The sequence below is a fragment of the Contarinia nasturtii genome, unplaced genomic scaffold (genome assembly GCF_009176525.2).
Source record: "Contarinia nasturtii isolate CC-2019 unplaced genomic scaffold, AAFC_CNas_1.1 Cnas_scaffold_129, whole genome shotgun sequence".
Taxonomy (NCBI): Eukaryota; Metazoa; Arthropoda; class Insecta; order Diptera; family Cecidomyiidae; genus Contarinia; species Contarinia nasturtii.
In genome coordinates, this window is record NW_022197486.1 from 7,362,555 (window position 1) to 7,381,326 (window position 18,772).

An 18,772-nucleotide genomic window follows, 5' to 3' on the forward strand; every position below is an offset into this window, starting at 1 on the left:
GCGCATGTTTAACTAATGTTTCAGATGTGAACTTTGAAACCCGGTGTGACGCAAAGGACGAAGAAAATACATTTTACTAGTATACTTTGTTCGTTGTGAATCTAAACGAGCTCAATTTTCAGTTCTATTTGCTTTGCATTACATTTCTCTATCTCTCTCTATCTCTCGCTTTATCTTCTCTATCATTCTGTCCCTCTTTTCGTCACTCTCGTTCTCGTTGGCAATATCTTTTGTTCGTTTGTTTTGAATTAATTTGCTTCTCGTTTACTAAGCAATTGTAAAGTGTGTGTGTGTGTCTTTGTATTGAATTTTCAATCTGCCAGCTAATTTCCATGTCAGATTGTAAACATTTTGCGATAAACAATTTGCATGCAAAACGATACAAACCGAACGTGTTTTCGAATATACAAATTAATGTTGACAGCAACGAAGCAAGAACTTTTAAAAACAAGATCAAAGCGTTTACAGTAACAAGTGTTCTCTCGCCTTCTTGTAAAATGAAGCAGAACAGAAGAAGAAGAAGCGAAAAAAATCTCCACAATTTGTGAAATGAAAATTAGCTTATCTCAATTTAAGAATACTTATCCTTTATCAACGTCTTTAAAACAAACGCCCATTTGATGAGTTGGCTAAAATTTCAGCAACAAATATTTTGATCCAAAATAAAAAACAATCAAAAATAAAACGCCCGTTGTTATTGTTGTGTTTTTAAAGTAAATTGGTTTGATTATTAAATACATTTTCAAATAAGTTGCTGCAACGTTTTACAACAGCATTCGTATAACAAATGAAAAGGGTAAAATAGGGGTCGACTCTCAAGTATATATGTGGGGGGAGATAAAACACACATATGGGGGAAATTGTTTAGCAATAATTAATTAATTTTATCAAATCAAAATCGTAATAAATTTGCTTTTCATCGTTCACATTTCCTACGGTAGGCTCTAATCTCACTTCTTCATTTCGTCATCATATTTCTACTGATATAAAAATAATTACTAAATAGAAAATGTTTGTTTGTTTGTTTGTTGTAAAAATGCTAGAAAAATGCGAATATTCTCTTTGTTTTGTTTACAATAATCTCGGTTTTATTTTTCATTCTTTTTTCCTTCTTTAAATTCCCTTTCTCCGTCATTTCATATTATATATCTATATCATTTTCGTCATGATTTGTAAATATTTTTTGCATAATTATTTGTTCGCTTCATTTTCATATTCACTCACATTTAGCCTATCAAATGAATTAATAAATTCAATAAAATCGTATTTCATCTGATTTGAAAGTTTTATTTGTTTTCATTTGTAAATAAGTCATTGTTGTGTATTCAATAGCTTGAGCACTTGTTTGTTGGATGATTTAGTGTTGCACCGTTTATGATGATTAATAACTATAATTGATTGGACGACATTCAATATGAAGAACAATCACATTTTTTTCATTTTTTTTTTTGCTTTCTTTCGATATACTTTGAAATGTATGCTTTCTTCGCAAATTCTGCATGATTTCACAATAGTCATTATTTGTATGCATTTTAAAATATTTCAAAAAGAAATGCACAATTTTTTTGAATTCTATTTTTCTAATTAAAGTTTTTTTTTGATAAAAAATATGATCATTGAAAACCATTTGTATAAAGGATGAGTAATTTCATTTGAAATGTAAGAAAAAAAATACCGAAAAGTTGAACATGATTTCACACATTTTTATAAATTCATAGCTAATTTTCACACGTGCAACAATGTGCAGCATTGGTTATCGGGTTGCACATTTATTTATATATTTTCCTTTTTGTTTTTTGAACGAATGTCAAACATCATATTCGTATTGCATGAGTCATATTCGCATAAATAACATCGAACTTGAAGAGAAGAAAAAAAAATCAACAACAGAGGCATGAATCACCGTCGACATCGAAGTTCATTTCACAAAATGGACAAACAATAACGGAAAACCTTGAAATATTGAAGATACAAATCACTGTTTAAAGTTGAATCTTTTTTTTTTGCAATTGCGAAGTAAAAGTTCAGTGACAAGTATTTGCGCACGCTAAAAGAAAATAATCATTGACGCCGTGGGCTGTACATGCGCGTTAAATAAGAACAGAACTGCATTGAATAAACATTAGCCCTTGAAATATTAATAATCTCGCAAATAATGTGGTGTTTGATTTATTCAATGGCATCCAATGTGTCATGAAACCAGTCGACTGATGGAAAATCGACCAAAAATCACAGTTAGCCGTAGTTACCTGATTCTTTGAAGCGATTTTTTTTTGCTCATCAAACTGTGATTTAGATTGGATTGGCAAGCATTTTAATATTGTCAACATTTCGGACCTCAGAAAGACCTGCAAAGTTTGAATATGGTTTAGACTGCGCAGGATGTATGTTATGTCCGTGAATAAGGCTCAAGACAATGTAATGACTGTTGAATGGCAAAAGTAAAACAAAATAATGCGTTTGTGTGTATGTGTGTTTATGTTTGAAGTGTTTAAAGTTATAAAGAGACAAAATCTATCTAAAACATAAAATCTACGGGGTAGGATATTTGTGTTTTGTTTGGTAATCTGGCAAGGCGTATACAATTCATTTAATATATTAGTTTCTTCAGATATAAATACCTACCTATGTGAGAGCTAAATTGTGTATATGTGTATAGGTGTGTGTCTGTATGTGTGTATGTATTACTCTTGGATTTATTAATGGATTTTTCCAATTGTGTATGTGTGTGTGTGTTTATTTTTTGTTTTTATTCCTACTTCAAAAGTAAAGTGTATATTTATATATGTTTAAATGTACTAGATTATATTTTCCCTAAAACTAATTTCACTATTCGGTTACAATTTTTTGTGTTTATGTGATTCAAAGTTAAAAAAGAAAATTATTCCGTGTAAAACATAAAAATGTACTTTCAGTTGGCCTGCTTTGACCCAATTTAACTTCGTTCTGTTCTGTTCATTGTTTTTTCTTTCTCTATCTCTCTCTCTCTCAATCAGTCCTCACATCATATTCTAATAGATCTTCCTATGATAACGATATAATATGTTTTATTTACGCTAATTTAAATAATGTACAATCGCATACACGATGAATGTGTCTGTTTTTCATCGATCTCCAGTCCCGAATCTCTGTCACATATTCTCAGCCATTTACTCAATGTTTACTTCATTTGTGTTTATTTTACGTTTAACTTTGTTTTGTTTGCATTATTATTATTATTATGATTTTTTTTTTGTTTTGTTTTGTTGTTTTTTATATATATATATTCAATGGCAATATAAATGCGGTCAATTTCCTATGAACAACCGCACTTCTCTACAGCCATATTTGGTATAATGCTATGAACTACATTTTTATTATCATCAAAATACAAAAGACTTAACGGTGACAATTTACGTGGCGAACAGCATGTTTGAAACGATGAACTCAACGAATAAATGTATGTGTGCGGATGCTTTGGCAAAAAGCCAATCGGACATTCACCGGCACAATAGTATGCTTCATAAATGTCGGGAGCAATAATCCAGTCCCATCCAAATTTACGAAAATCAACGCGCAAAGGGTACCGACAACATCTCGTCTGTCTCTCATTTTCCCGACAATCTTTGGCCAAGTGACGTTTTGTGCGATGCTTACGCATGTCTCTTGTCTGAATTTCAATGTAAGGCCGCTGTTTGTATATGCATCCACATCATCATATCGTCATCCATCGTTATTGTTGTTGTATTCATCGTAAACCATCGTTGTCGTCGTCATCGTCGTCGTTTGTTGTCAATTTAAAAGATGCGCCAATATCCAAACGCATCACACGATCATCATCACATCAAGAATATGTAGCGTGAGAACGTGGAGAATTGGCAAAGAGATCAGCCGAAGATGAAAAAAAAATGGCAATGGCCAGGCAAGAAAGAAAAAGAAAGAAAGAAACAAAATGAAACGAAATAAAAAAAAATGAAAAGAAAAGAGAAAAAACAATAAAAATAAACGTTTTTATAGTTTTTAGATATAAAAGCATTCATTTATGGGTTTGTGCACAGTGTGCATGATTGGACGATGGTATTGACGGCTATTCTAAATGATTAATGCCCATGGATCTATAGAGGCGCAACATAGAGCAAAATACGAATGCGAACACGAACAAAATATACTCTAAATATACTATATATATACAGTATACGTCTCTCTGTGTGTATGTATGTGTGTGTGTGTGTGTACAGTATTTAAAAAATGATCTGAACTTACATTCTTTGAATTGGTATCCAATACTAGTAGTTGGCGCATCCATGGCTCCAGAGTTTTAATAACCACTTCTTGAACGATATCTGCCGATTGAGTGTTCACTGATTGATGCTTTTGCTGTTGAATCCACTCGCTCACCATCAGCGTTATATTGAATTGAATCCATTCGCCAGCGCCTTTGGGTATTTCACCGACAAAATTGCTATCGATGCGCGTGTACCTTTGTTGTTGTTGCTGCTGTTGCTGTTGCGGTTGAGCCGTTTTTTTCGATTGTTCCTGATCATTGGTGCTTTGCTATTTTTATTGTTCAAAATGAAAATGCAGAACTTGTTCAATATAATTGGTTTTCTTTAGCCTCTGTTCTCTTCACATATAAGTCTAAATAAGTGTATTTCTTATTTCTATCAAAATATCTATGGGTGTCGGCTGGTGCATTTGAGTGAGTTTAAGTGTGAGAGTGTGTGAAAAGAAAATAACACTTTTTTTCGCGCTTGTTTTGCCATCGATTTTCTCTCTCTATATCTTTCTTTTGAAAATTACAAACAAACATGCCGATTCTCTCACATTATCTAATTCAGAATCAAAATCGTAACAATTATGATACGGAGCAAGCATGATACCCTGCTATCTTATTATTAAACTATGTGTGGTGTTGTGTTAGCGATGTATATCGACCATATTAAAATTAAAAAAAAGAGAGAACAAACCGATTGCACAAAATGCGATAATAAACCACCGATCCCTAATAGCCGATAAGCAGCGCTTCGGCTTAACTCACTTAAGGATATAATTTAGATGAAAGTTTGATTCATTCGCGTCCCTCCTTCTTCTCTCTGTCTTTTTAATTTTGTTTATCGAGAATTGACCGTTCCCGGAATCACAATAATAACGTTTAGCAATTTGGTCACTTATGTATTATTTATGTATTTAAAATGTAGAGGATGCAATTTTTACCTGTTGCTGATGGCGATGTACAAAACGGTTTATGGATATTGATAAATGGTTGTTGTTGTTGTTGACAATTTTGCTGTTGCCATGGACCTTATGAAGTGAATCACTCGATGTTGCGATATTTTGTTCATCTCTTGTGCTCATTGATGTTGATGCTGTTGACATTGGTGCATTTTCATCGCTATTCATTACACCCGTTTTGACATTTGATCGATCGCCACCACCACCACCACCGCCACCATTTCCCGATCGCATCAATAAATTCGGCTCATTTTCAGCCAGCCAATCTTCACCACGCACATACATATTAAATGTCGCACCACTTACGGACAAATGATTATTATTTTTGACTGTAAACTCGAGGATATCACCACGATGTCTTGCTTTTGATACTAAATAAACGAAAGAAAAATAGAGAAAAAAAATATTGTTTTCATTTCAATTGATTGCCGTTTGGAAGTAATTCGACCAATAACTGTAATTATACATAAATGTTAGATTTCAACGACGAAATTGGTAAATGCTCTCTTAATTATGCAAAATAAACGATCAAAGCAATATGACGATGATAAACGCTACAATATTCAGTAAGCACTTGTTTTTATATGCTTTTCGTGATCGAAGACCCCAAAACATATAAGAAATTATATAATTATTGTTTAAGGTCGGTGTTCTTTTTTTATTATCTCCTTCGTTCCCTTTTTTCCGCGTTCGTTTATTGAGCTCGTTTATCGACTATGTACACAATACACATTGCCGATACAAGCCAAACTCTGTCACAAATAGAAATCTCCTTAGCTTTATGCCTGCAAGCTTCTGCCACTCACAAAATATACTACCGCATTTGTTCATTTGAATGAGCCTATTTATTATCGTTCCATTGTGTGCCGAAAGCCAAAACCTAACTAGATTTAATATGTGCTTTACTTTATAATCATTTTGTTTTTTAATGGTCCGGGTGAATATGGAGGTTCACAAAAGAGAAAATCATATCACTTAAGCCATAATAATTTAAATATTTGTTTTATGAGATTTTACAACTGATTTTTTTTTTCATACCAAAACCATTCAATTTGATTTTGACATCGTTTTCTACTTTGCGCAAAAATCACAATCTCAAAAACCAAAAGAAGAAAACAAATCAGTTTCGATTCAATTTCAATTCTCAACCATGGCACGTGTTTGGTGTTTTTTTCAGTAATAGTTTTCTCGCCGAATGGTTTTCGATTTTGTGAATGAATAAACCGTGCACATGATGAATCGGTGCAAGAGGACAGTATAAACCCTTCTAGCGCAAATGCACATGAGTTAATCACTTTATCTATCTATGTATACATATCAATTTATGCCCAACACTTTATATTTAATTAAATTTACATACTTTAAACATTTTCAATATGCTAATTAATGTTTGCGACACTGCAGGCGATTGAGAGAGTCGTTTATTATAAATCTTTGAGTTAAAGTGAAAGAGAATGAAAGAAAAAAAGAGTGTTGGTGTAACGAACTACATCTATTTGTGCATGTATATATTGTTTCACATGCAAATACATATTATGTTGTAACTCTCTCTCTCTCCCTCTCTGTCGATATTTCTGCATTCGGTGATTTTAGCTTCTAGCATTTTTTTTTGATTACATTTCTCTATGTCTTTCGCTCGCTGTCTTGTCGTTCACTCTCCTTTCATATAGAATGAAATTTTTTATTTAAAATAGTCAATCGGTAGTGAGAACTGTTTCGCTGGGTGTGCTTCGATTCATTTTGAAATATTCCTGCATAATCCGTGCATGCTTAAAAAAATTTCTTTCGTGTTTCGTAAGTTTTTTTTCTGCCATTTAAGGTTTTTAATTTGACGATTTGCCGATCGTGTGCGCGCTATCCCTAACATACATTCTCTATTCTCTTTCCGTTGTGTGGCATTTTCACATGATGCACCTTCACGTGCATTCATTCGTCTCTCTCTATCTATCTTCTTATCGAATCTATTATTAAAAAATCACCAATATTAAAATATGTTGTTCAATATACATTTTTGTTTTCGCTTCATTTCTTCAAATTTGATAAAGTTTGTTGCCCTTGATAGAATGTGTGTGTTTGAGTTTATGGCAAATTCGATATTTTGCTTTACACATAATTTAAATTCCAATTTTCTTTTTTCGTTTGTAATTTTCATCCTTCGGTTGCGTGTGCGTCTTTGTATTCTCTGGGATTTCATTGGGAAAATGTGCATCATAGCGATTTGATTACGGTGCAGTGCTTCTCACTCATTTATGGGGGTTGTGCATATATATATATATTTTGCACGAAATTCGATCATATTTTTCAGAATCTCATTGTCCTGTACGTGTTTTTTAACGGATTTTTTGAAAGCACGTTTTTAATGCGAAAAAGGATAAAATAAAAACCATAAGACAACATAACATTTTGTCCGCTACCATTCAACATTTTTCGTATGCATAATATGCATAAATTGTAATGTTGATTACATAAATACACTCTAACACACACACACTCACAGTGATTATGAGGGTGGTTTAGGTTTCAGCGATTTTAGCGATAACATATTGTGCTTATATTATCTTCCTATTGTGTTCCTTTTTGCGAAATAAGCAAACGAAAACAAAAAAAAACCGAAATGAAGTAAAAAATACAGAAATACGCACTAAACGTGTACAGAAAAAAAAATTGTAACCAACGAAAGTTTAATAGGCGAAACTGATCGATCGAAAACTCAACCCATATACGATATATTTAAAAATGCACTTGTAAATTTATATTTCGCAAAAGGGAATAAAAGCACATGAAACCGTCCTTCCATTTTCTTCCTATTTTGTTCGTTCACATTTCTTGCACTCTTGGAGCTATAGTACGACGACCATGTGAAGATTTACGGTGTGGTGTGTATGTTTGTGTGCAATGGACAATTGACTGGGTCCCTGTTACCCAATGCAAACCAAGCAAAAATAGTGCGAAAAACAGAGACAGGAGAGGATTGATTTATTTTCTTTGTGTCTTTGTATGTAATGCCTGCATTAACAATATATATATTTTTTTCAGTGCCGAGTGACTATAAATTATATAATCCCTAGGCAAACGCATGCACACGCAAACATTGCGAATGCAATTCAGAAAATAACTTAAAAAAATAGCAACGACACACACACACACAGCGGCAGTAGCAAATATAAAAGAAAATAAATGCATTCAAGGGTTTCTTGTAACCATTCTTTTTTTTTGCATGCTGCTACATTTGTTCAATTTGTTGTCAATTTTTGAGCGATTTTTGTGTTTTTTTTTTCTTTATTCGTTCGTGGTCGTCATTGTTGCAAGTTTTTCGTTCATTCTAGTTAATTTTTTTTTCTTCAATTTATTGTCTACAAAACGCATGTTGGGAGCCTTGCAGGGACTTGAACACTCTATGGAACACACATGTAAAATAATACACATATTATACTACAAGTATGTTTTTTTTGCTCTTCTCCGTTTCAATATTATATTGTTAGATATCAACTAACAATGTGTAAAATAAATTGAACCCTTTTTAGTGTAAGCGGAGCTCATTTGTTGGTTTTTTTTTCGTCATTTCAGCCATTCTACATACATTGAACACAAATGGAACAAATGAAATATTGAAAAAAAAAAAACCAACGTAACACGTTTAACTGACAGAATAAATCGTTATAATAAGAGATTCACAACTGCACCGTATGTGATCGAAAAGAAAATAACAGAAGAACGCCGTCGTTGTCGTCGGTGCAAGGATAGCTGTGTGTGCGGTTGTTTCTTTATTATATTCATTGTTTGCGCTCTCCTTTTGGTTTATGCTCCCCATCTCGCTCGTTTATTTAATTTTTATTACTTGGTTTCACTTTGTTTCGTGGAAAAATAGCGAAATGCGTGTATATACATGTATTTGTGTGTGTTATACTTGACTTTTTTCGACGTAATTTCCAGCAAAACTAAATATAGAATTCACCAAGTGCATAAACATTTTAGACGGCAATATTTTAACAACAAAATGAAAAGGAATAACAACACAAATTGTGCGCACATTTTTATTTGATATGCGTGGTTAAGATCTTGGTTTAGAATCATTCGAATAATAAAATTCGTCTCCAAATGACGAATCGCCTTGATCTACTATCATTATATGGTTTTTTTTCTCTAGTTCTCATTCATTCTGTCTCCTCATCTATCTTTCTGGGATTCAGTTCACGTTTCCATGGAAGATGAGGAATGAAAACTCTGACTCAATTTTGTTTAGACTAAGAGCGGGCGTCTTACAATCAGAAAACAAAAACATGAAACAGTGTTTGTTTTGGTATTAAGTCATTCGTCGAAATAAGATATTGGCCAAGCGCGTGCATTAAATGTGGGATGTAATTGAAGTACTAATGTACTTACTTATTTTACCTTTAATTAGGCATTTCATACAGAGAGATATTGGAATTGAACACTGTATATCGTTTGTCTGTCGCACGCGCGCGCACACATACATTCGATCACACTTTCAGTGCGTGTAAGTGTATGTTGGCTTTGTGTAATTAATACATGTGAACAGATAAAATTGCATTGCAAGCAAATATACACGGAGACAATATATCAATGCTGAGCGGTATGAAGTATTCTCAAAATTTTTCTAAAAAAATATATGTAAAACAATAATAATCTTTTCCGAAGAATTACTCTACAAAATATCGAATGATCAAGTGTTGCGGAGGAGACACAGAACAATGTAAATCTGACATCATTTGGAAATTGCGTGAAAATGTCCGCCAATATTCCAAGGCGATCCATTCAAAACATGCGTTGGCAAAATGTTGATTGCCAAACACGCCCGGCAACTCGTCTCATTGATGTTACACACGATTTTATGTGTTGCCTCGAACATTTTCCGGCCGCCAATATGCATATATTCAGAGATTTTTTATGAATTTACGTGTTGTTCTTTCTTCTTCTCTTCACTTCATGTATCTCTCTCATGCGGTCGAAATATGCTTACAAGTGCACACGTTTACACAATGGCACTTGCTAGAAGTGAAATATTGTATATACTTACACATAAACAGTGTAGTGAAATTGGTTTGTACAAGTACACACATTTTGCAAAGTGCGCATAATTTACAATGTATGAATTGCTGCGCGAAATTATTATGTGTGTACCAATTTATATATTATATATGATGCACTTGCGACATGCAATTTCCAAAAATAAATATTGTCAATCATTTTTTCGTTTTTTTTTTTGAAAAAACAACAAAAAAAAAATTGAGGCTCAATTATCGCCTGAGATCCACGATCTCCGCAATCACCAGCCAAACTCTCTTTACTCGCTGAATAAATTTAGAGTGCATCAACGCACCGACCTGAAACATACGAGGAAAAATAGTCGAGGTTGTGTATGAGAGAATATGTTGCACATGAACACTGCCGCTTTAATGATCCAACATTATTTTCGAATGACTTGTAGCACAATCTGTCGGGATGTCTGAGCCACATTTCATGTACGGATGCAATCTGCGTGTATGTTGCCTATTATGATGATGATGATGATGATGTGCACATGAAATAATATTGCACATACAAATGAAGTGAAAACACTTTGATGCGCTAACACACTCGTCATTCGACATTTTACTTTCATAATGGTCAGAGAATCAAAAGCCAAATGTGATTTTTGAAGAAAATAAATTAAAAAAAAAAACGGACAAAATTGAGAGTCACAAATTAATGAATTAAATGGGATTCGTCTAGAACTATTTTCTCACTCTCCATTAATTGTCGAAAAATTCCTTTGAATTATTATTTTTTTATATATTCGTTGGGTGTGCGACTCATTGCGTCATTATTAGCGTTTTTGTGAATGAAAAAGGATATCAAAATGCACCTAGTTCATTGGGTAATAATTGCGACAAAAGCGAAACTAAAGCGAATCAATTCATTAAATCGAACCCTTCAAAACAGATGGTAGATGCGGTGTGCGGGTATAAAATCAAAAGAACAACAACAACAAAAAAAAAAAAAATCTGTGACCCAAAAAATCCAAACCGTCGACACTAGAATAACAACAATGAATAAAGAATACAATGGAGAAATAAAAAATAAAATGAAATCAAGTAAATAAAAAAAAGGATATTGTTATCCGCCACGGTGCAAAACAAATTACTATATGTATATACCTCCTCGGCACGGTCATTTGGAATTTGTGAGTATGATTCGATTGAAAACAACACAATTTTTTTTTATTTTTATTTTATTATAACGCGCTTCTACGAAATAATCACATTTGATACATGAAATAAAATAAAAATGATCAACAGTTATAAAAATAACAGCGATTCTAGAACAATAAACCATACACAGCACACAGCGTGCATGTTGAACAAAAGTAGGCAACATTTCGAAATTGAATGTGAGAGCATAAAAGGAATGCACAAAAAAGCGGAATTTTAAAATGTCAGGTGGTATGCCTTGCATGAGCTGACGCTATTATGCGTGTTTTAATTCATTTGAAAACACATTCATTTTTATAATCATTCGAAAAACTCAATATTGATTTTCTTTACGCATTCGTCTTTTGTTCTTTCATCTTTCATCGTCTTTCAATATTTCGCTTTTCGATCGATCAAAATATCTACACACCAAAATTACACAGAGACATGCAGACAGATGTCATCATTTATATTTTTCACTCTTTCTCTCAATCTCTTTCTCTCAAGCAAAACAACAACAACAAAAAATATATGGGACACTTTTCGAATTAATGACGACAACAGCCGAGAATTTGGAACATTTTCAATGGCAATTTGAATGCGTGGTGCGTTTTTTTTTTTTTAAGTGATCGCCACCGGATCAGTATACCATAGAAAAATCTAGTTAAACTGAGTGCGAGCACGGTATGTTGGCATATATCGGTCTCGTTGAATTCGGATTCATTGCAACTTTGCTCATTTCTCCTCATGCCAATCATACACTGCCTGATCAGCGACTTTATCAATTTGCACATGTGTGTGTTCGTTCTTTATCATGCGATCGAGTTGAGCATTTATCTTTATTAATGTTAATATCAATAAGTCGAACATCGTATAAACAAATATACGAAAAAAAAATGAAATGAAATGAACGAAAGAAAGCGAGTAACGAAATGAATTGAAATACTTACATTTTGGAAATGAATAAACAACATCAGTGGTTGAATAAAAGGCTTCGTCAGTCTCTTCGGAACGATCAAAGGACATGTCATCATAATGAAATCGGCTTGATGATCGTAGTTCATCAAAATAATCCATTTTGTAAACGATTCCAGAGCGTTCACCATCGTAATCTTCGCTAAAGTCATTTTCGTGTCTATTTTATAGGACGGTTAGTTTACAAATTTTGTGAATTAATCTATTGCGTTTGACTAACAATGCGAAGAAGAAGAAAAAAAAATACACACAAACGCCATATTCACCGTGAGATGAAAGTACGTTTTTGCGTAAAGAAACAATAATAAATGTTGACTATACCTTGAATGTGCTCCGTTATTGTAATATTGGGGCGGTTGATGGTGATGATGTTGTTCGTGTAGTCCATTTTTGACACCGCCATTGCGATTGTATATGTGATGATGTTGATGTTTATTGTTGATCATAACACCTGGATCGTCGCCTTGCATTTCATTTGTATCGTCAACATCCTCTTCACTCTGTGCACTGTTGTATTCATCGGTGCCATTACGAATGCGAATGTATCTCGAATCTTGCTTTAGATAGAAATTTTCTATCATGTGTTCAGGAATGTGTTCACGACCAGTAATATTTGGTGGACGTTCCAATCCAATACGGGTCAAAATGTGCATTTTAATTGATGCCAAATTTTGTGCTTTCAATTGTTCACGAAATTGACATGATGCACATCGCGAAAATTCTTCGCTATTATCACCATGATTTTCAATGTTCATATCTTGACCAATTTGATGTTGCTCTAATTGCTGCTGTTGCTGTTGCTGTTGATGGTGAAGATGATGATGTGTTGATCGGCCAATTTTTTGACTTTGTGTCTGTGAATTCACTTGGAATTGACTTGGATTGTTATTCGACATAATTGTTTGCAATATATGCGGTGAAACAGTGGTTGAAATACCCTTTCGACCATTATCGTTCGATGTCAATGGTGAATTACTTAAATGGGTTGTCAATGCATCAATATTCGTTTGATTATGCTTGTTATTTAGATCATTTTCAACATTGCGCGACATCAAATTACCATTGGCAACGCACATTAAACAATTTAGAATAAGTAGGTATTTAATAAATATGTTCAGTAGATTTGACCTATGAACAACAGTCAATGGTGAACGTTGCACAAATTTAAGTGATGCTTTTGATGGCGCCGAACCTTTATTACCATCATTCAATAATTGATTGGCATTCGGTTGATTTGTTGTTGTGCTTTGATCAAATGTCTGTTTTGCACAAACGCTGTTTTGTTTAGTTCCATGAACGACAGCCGTTGTTGCTATTTTCCAATTCTCACCCGCTAATTTTGTACTGGATAATTTGCATGGTTGTTTGTGCTGATTTTCAACAATGGCACTGAAATTGTTTTGAATTTCTATCTTTATGTAATGCTGTTCATTACAAAACAATTTATGATTGGATTTCGTTTGCGGTAGAATTTTAATATTGTCGCCCCATAAATAACATGATCCATTAATTGAATTTGGAAAACAGTTGCAGTCAATGGCATTACACTTGGTCTGACTGTGACCGGTTTTAGTGTGGAAAATTGATGGTGATGGATACATATCGGTGTATTGGCGACAACGATGTACACCATACATTTGAATATGATTTTTATGTTGTATTGTTGCAACAATTGAAAATGAATTATATGTAAGCCGGCTTATTGGTTGCACTTGTTGATTATTTTGTAAAGTGGTCGGTGTCAGCATCGATAAACCATCGAATTCAATGTTGTTTGGATTATGAATTTCAAAATTTGAATCGAACAACCATTTCTTAAGCATCACAATGCACGACTGTGACTTTATATCGAACGATTTATATGATGACAATGCATACAAAATTTCACAATTGACTTTATCGACACAGTTTTCGGCACGATCGACACAGTCACAATCATAGCACTCAAATAATAATTGCATAATGGGCTCAATCATAATCCAAAACGACAAACAATAAACAGTCGGTGTGATTGTGTTCTCTTCTTATTAACAGTTACAATCGATTGGTGGATTTTAAATCGCGTGGTGAATGATTTTGGCTTGTTTATTATTCTAGAGTTAGCTTTTTTTCTATATTAAGAGTGTGTATTGTGAGAGCCGTAAATGAATAAACACCGTGAAATGAAAGTAAAAACCAAACAAAATAATTATAACCAATTGTTTGAATGTTTTAATCAACAACTTTGCTGCCGTTTGTACATTTCAGATCAGTGCACACAATGTGTTGAATAAGCTGCTCAAAATCCAACCAAACGTAGTCACACACAAGCACACACCAATTTCTTTGTCGTACTCTTTTTTTTTCCAATTTGTGTGCTTTTTTCCAGTGTTTCTCCTTCGTGTTTTTACTTTTTATGCTGTGTACTTTTTTCTTGCTCTGGTTCGTTTTCAAGAGGCCGTTTTCTTCTGTCTCTATGAGCGGCGCGAGTAACACGAGTCAATATTGAAAAAAATAAACAAAAAAACAAAACGGCATTCGAAAAAAAAAAACGTGAAGTTAACTGCGCGCAAATCAAAATGTGCATGTGCACTTAAAAAAAGGTAGCAACAACATCAAATTGAAAAAGTTTTGTCAGCACCGCAGAGTGTGGCGCAGAGTCTTAATATTTTTTCTGTTGTGTATTGTTCTTTTGATTGGTGTGTGTTCTTTAGTTAGTTTTTATGTTCTTTTCCGACGTTTTCTTTAAATCTTATACGATACAATTATATGATTGATTTGTCAGCCTTTGTGTCGCTCTGTGTGTGCATAAAATTCAAAATAATGACAAATTTATGACGATCGATCACATTAGTGTACTGAGTTTTTTTTTGTTTTTGATTGACACGCACGCCGCTAACAATAACGATGTTGATAATAAACGGTGCCGATTTTCCAAATGGATCTCGTATCACTTTCGTCGAATGTTGGCCAATTTCCAAACGTTATTCGATTAAGTCTTTGAAAATGTCCTTCCGACCGCGGAAACGCTCAGTTTTATTTAAACGATGATCGTTTTCATGTGCATTTCTCTCAAATCAATCAGTTCTTCATTCATATCACAATTCTCACGACAAAAAAAATTGTTTTCTTTTATTATCGATGGTTGTTTCCTTATAAGGATTACAAATTGTTTCTCCACATTCAATAGATTTTATACACAAAATGTCTGTCTCATTCTCATTTAAAACCGAAAATATGTGTCAAAATGTAATTTTAAAATTTGATTGATTGTAAATAAAAATCACACACAATATTTGAAATTTAAGACCGAAAAAAATGTCAAAATACCAACGATAAATTAATTTGAAGAAAAAAAAACCGAAATTGAAACGATATAAAAAAAATTAACTGAACGAATCAAAAAATCGGTAAAAAAATTAAAAAAAAACACAACAGTAAATCGAAAGAATCGACCAAAACGAATCAAAACTCGAAGTGATTGAGGAAAATGTATTAAGGATAATATTAAAAATTGAATCAACCGCTCGTGTGAAGCATTCCGAGCCTACTGGCCATAATTACAGATTAACACACCGTATATAAATGATCCCGGGCGTCGTGCGCGCGATATATACGACTATGTTTTGTATATTTTTTTGTTGTTGGTGTTGTTGTTTTTTTTTCTCGCTCTAAGAGAGAGTATTGTGAGCCAACGAACACACAACGAAAGAGAGCGAGAGAGGGAAGAAGAGAGAATGAGCAAACTCTTTCGCGCGCCCGTACACGCTACATACGGCCATACATTTACCATTTATTTGTACATATATTTTGTATGTGATAATATAGCTCGAGCGCCTAGCGTATTCTCTTCTTTCATTCATTTTCATGCTAAAATGCGGAGCCAAAGACTTCAAATATACGTCAGTTGTTTTATTGACATGAGAGATGGCATTTAAGAATGAACTGGCGAGTACATCGAGTAGAATATACACATTCATGCACCACAAATACACACACATATATGTATAACATGTATGCATGCATATGGGCAATTTTTTTTTTCGTTATGTGTGCAAATGCAAACCGATTTGATTCACCGACTCAAACATGCACACACCAATCATTTTTTTGTTGTTTTTTTTTTTTGTATACACAACAGACGGACGACCTATGACGGGACGAAATATGAGCGAAAGAGTAAGAGATCGCGTATTATGCCGTACTGTTTGGCGTCTTATGTCGCACAATTTGCAATTTCGCACTCGCTCACTCATTGAGCAAGAGAAAATTCTAACTGATTTTTCGTGGGGGTCACACGACGGTCGAAAAAGTATAATTTTTACATCCAATTGAAAATTGATGAGCTGCCAAACGACATGACGAGAACATGACGACATTTGATTTTTGATTACGCTTTGTCTTCTTCTGCTTTGTTTCTCTTGATTCGCATTTGAAAAAGCGACAAATCATTTCATTCACAAATAAGCTTACCACGGTTTTTTATTATTGCTTCCATTACCACTGTTTCATCGAAGGCACGCACAAAAAAAAACTACTCGCTTCCGTTATTTGCTCCAGTTTAGTGCTCGATATGAAAACCATTAAATCAGGGATGATACTTCAATTTACCCCCGAATTGGAAACTTTTTTCCCCCGGTAACCATCAATTGGAAAATGCACGTGCATATAAGCATTTTATTCGTTTGATTATTTGTTTCGATTCGAGCATTGAGAAATTTTTACAAGTGAAACTACAAAATGTTTATATGGTATTTGACGGAGAAAGCAAGCGTTCATCTAGAAAGAGAGGGGGGACAAATACTGTACGGTATAGTCTAACGAAAAATCAGCAATAAAATTCTGTCTGTTTATGATAATGAGGTAACGTTGCGATGACGCGACATTCACGTTTTTATGCACATGGCATGCGGATTGCGCTTTTACGATCGCCACACATTGTATCAATTTTTTTTTTTTGGCCATGCAAACACACCAAAATCATTCTCCTAGCAACTGCCGAATCGCATTTAGAACGGGAATTCGAAACAAACACACATACGAAATAAACGAATAGCATTGAATTAAGATTGTGACTTGCTTAATTATAGGTTAAACACAGATTAAGAATATTCAAGTCTGGGCCAGTTCATACAGTTTACAGTCTTATTATGCATATCATTGTACTTAAAGCAATAGCAGCGGGAATCGAATCAAAAAAGAAGCTATTTGTAGCAATTTATAAGCGCTTTTTTCTGCTCTGGCTCTTGAATGTTGTCAAAACAAAATTTTAAATTATGACAGACATTTATCGAAAGTGTGCATTAAGTTCAGTCTCGAAGAGTCAAAATCATTTTGAATTGAGCATATTCCGAAAATAGAGTGCTCTTTGGCTTAAGCATCAAATTCAGTTTTGCAAGCAAATCAACAAGATCAGTTTCAAGTGCAAATTATTTATATGGAACGGCGATTTATTCGTCAAACACATGTGCCGGCACCAATGCATATCGATAAATAAAAAACAAATCATGTAAAATTGTCATAATAATAAGCAAATCATTTTATTGCACCACAATTCTAAGTGAATGGGAGTTTTTTTTTTGTTCGATTGAACATTGAATTTCAAATGAAATCGCGAAATCAACGAAAAAAAAAAACAACATGCGAGTGAAAACAAACACATAGGAAATCTACACATTAGCCGGTGTGAATTCAATTTCATCGCCGAATCTCTTTGCACTTTTGAGCAAATGCACACAATTAATCGTTTACGTAATTTGATTGAGCGAAATGTTATCCATCACGCGACTGTATGTGTGTGTGTGTGTGTGTGTGTGTGTGTGTGTGTGAGAAAGTCGGTTTTCCATTCGAATCAATTCGATGTGGGATCAGTTATCGAAGTTGGTAATATTTTAACGTTGTTGTTGTTGTTATTCTTTAAAAAGCGAATGTTGGTTTTATGCTTTTTTTCCACCATAGTTTACACAACTTACCAGATGAACATCAGTGATTTCCCTGCAGCTTCGTTAATTCCATCCCAAAACAGTGCACCGAGCATTATTGAAGTTACTGGTTTAATAATTGTCGTTATAATAACGGCATTGTACATAGTTGTATGGAGCGTCCACCTTTCGCAATGTATACCTTACAGTGAAACCTCCCATTAGAGAAACGGCAAGGTCCGAAACAAAATAATAATCAAAAAGTTCAATCCATTCAAGTTTTTTTTTCTTTAGATAAAATAAGTTTTGTATTGATTTTTTCACGTACGTTCTCCATTATTTCAAGGTGCATTTCAATATAGTTGCGCTTTGCCACTATTCGGCGGATTTACTGTATTTGATTTTGTTCGCTGGTTAAAATCAATGAAGAGATGAACAAAATGAAAAGAAACTGGCGTTCGGCAACGAAATAAAATTGAAACGGCCTTTTTTTTT

The 18,772-nt window shown here is 33.8% G+C and overlaps 1 protein-coding gene across 1 annotated transcript; it reads right to left on the reverse strand.

The window, feature by feature from the left end:
* Nucleotides 1-1,723: 1,723 nt before the first annotated feature.
* On the reverse strand, nt 1,724-15,543 carry LOC116348153. Its single transcript, XM_031779053.1, has 5 exons — nt 12,699-15,543; nt 12,353-12,537; nt 5,194-5,582; nt 4,243-4,533; nt 1,724-3,670 (listed from the first exon to the last, which is right to left on the reverse strand). The coding sequence occupies exons 1-5, from the start codon at nt 14,351-14,353 to the stop codon at nt 3,296-3,298; spliced, it is 2,895 nt and encodes a 964-aa protein (XP_031634913.1). The 5' UTR covers nt 14,354-15,543; the 3' UTR covers nt 1,724-3,295.
* Between the last annotated feature and the right edge of the window lie 3,229 nt (nt 15,544-18,772).

Excerpts from the sequence above, each read along its gene's own strand:
- LOC116348153 (XM_031779053.1), bottom strand. The coding sequence starts at position 14,353 with ATGATTGAGCCCATTATGCAATTATTATTTGAGTGCTATGATTGTGAC. Across the intron at positions 5,583-12,352 it reads TGTTTATTCATTTCCAAAAT|TATCAAAAGCAAGACATCGT; the intron begins GTAAGTATTTCA and ends TCGTTTATTTAG. Across the intron at positions 3,671-4,242 it reads TGGATACCAATTCAAAGAAT|CGGCCTTACATTGAAATTCA; the intron begins GTAAGTTCAGAT and ends ATATACAAACAG.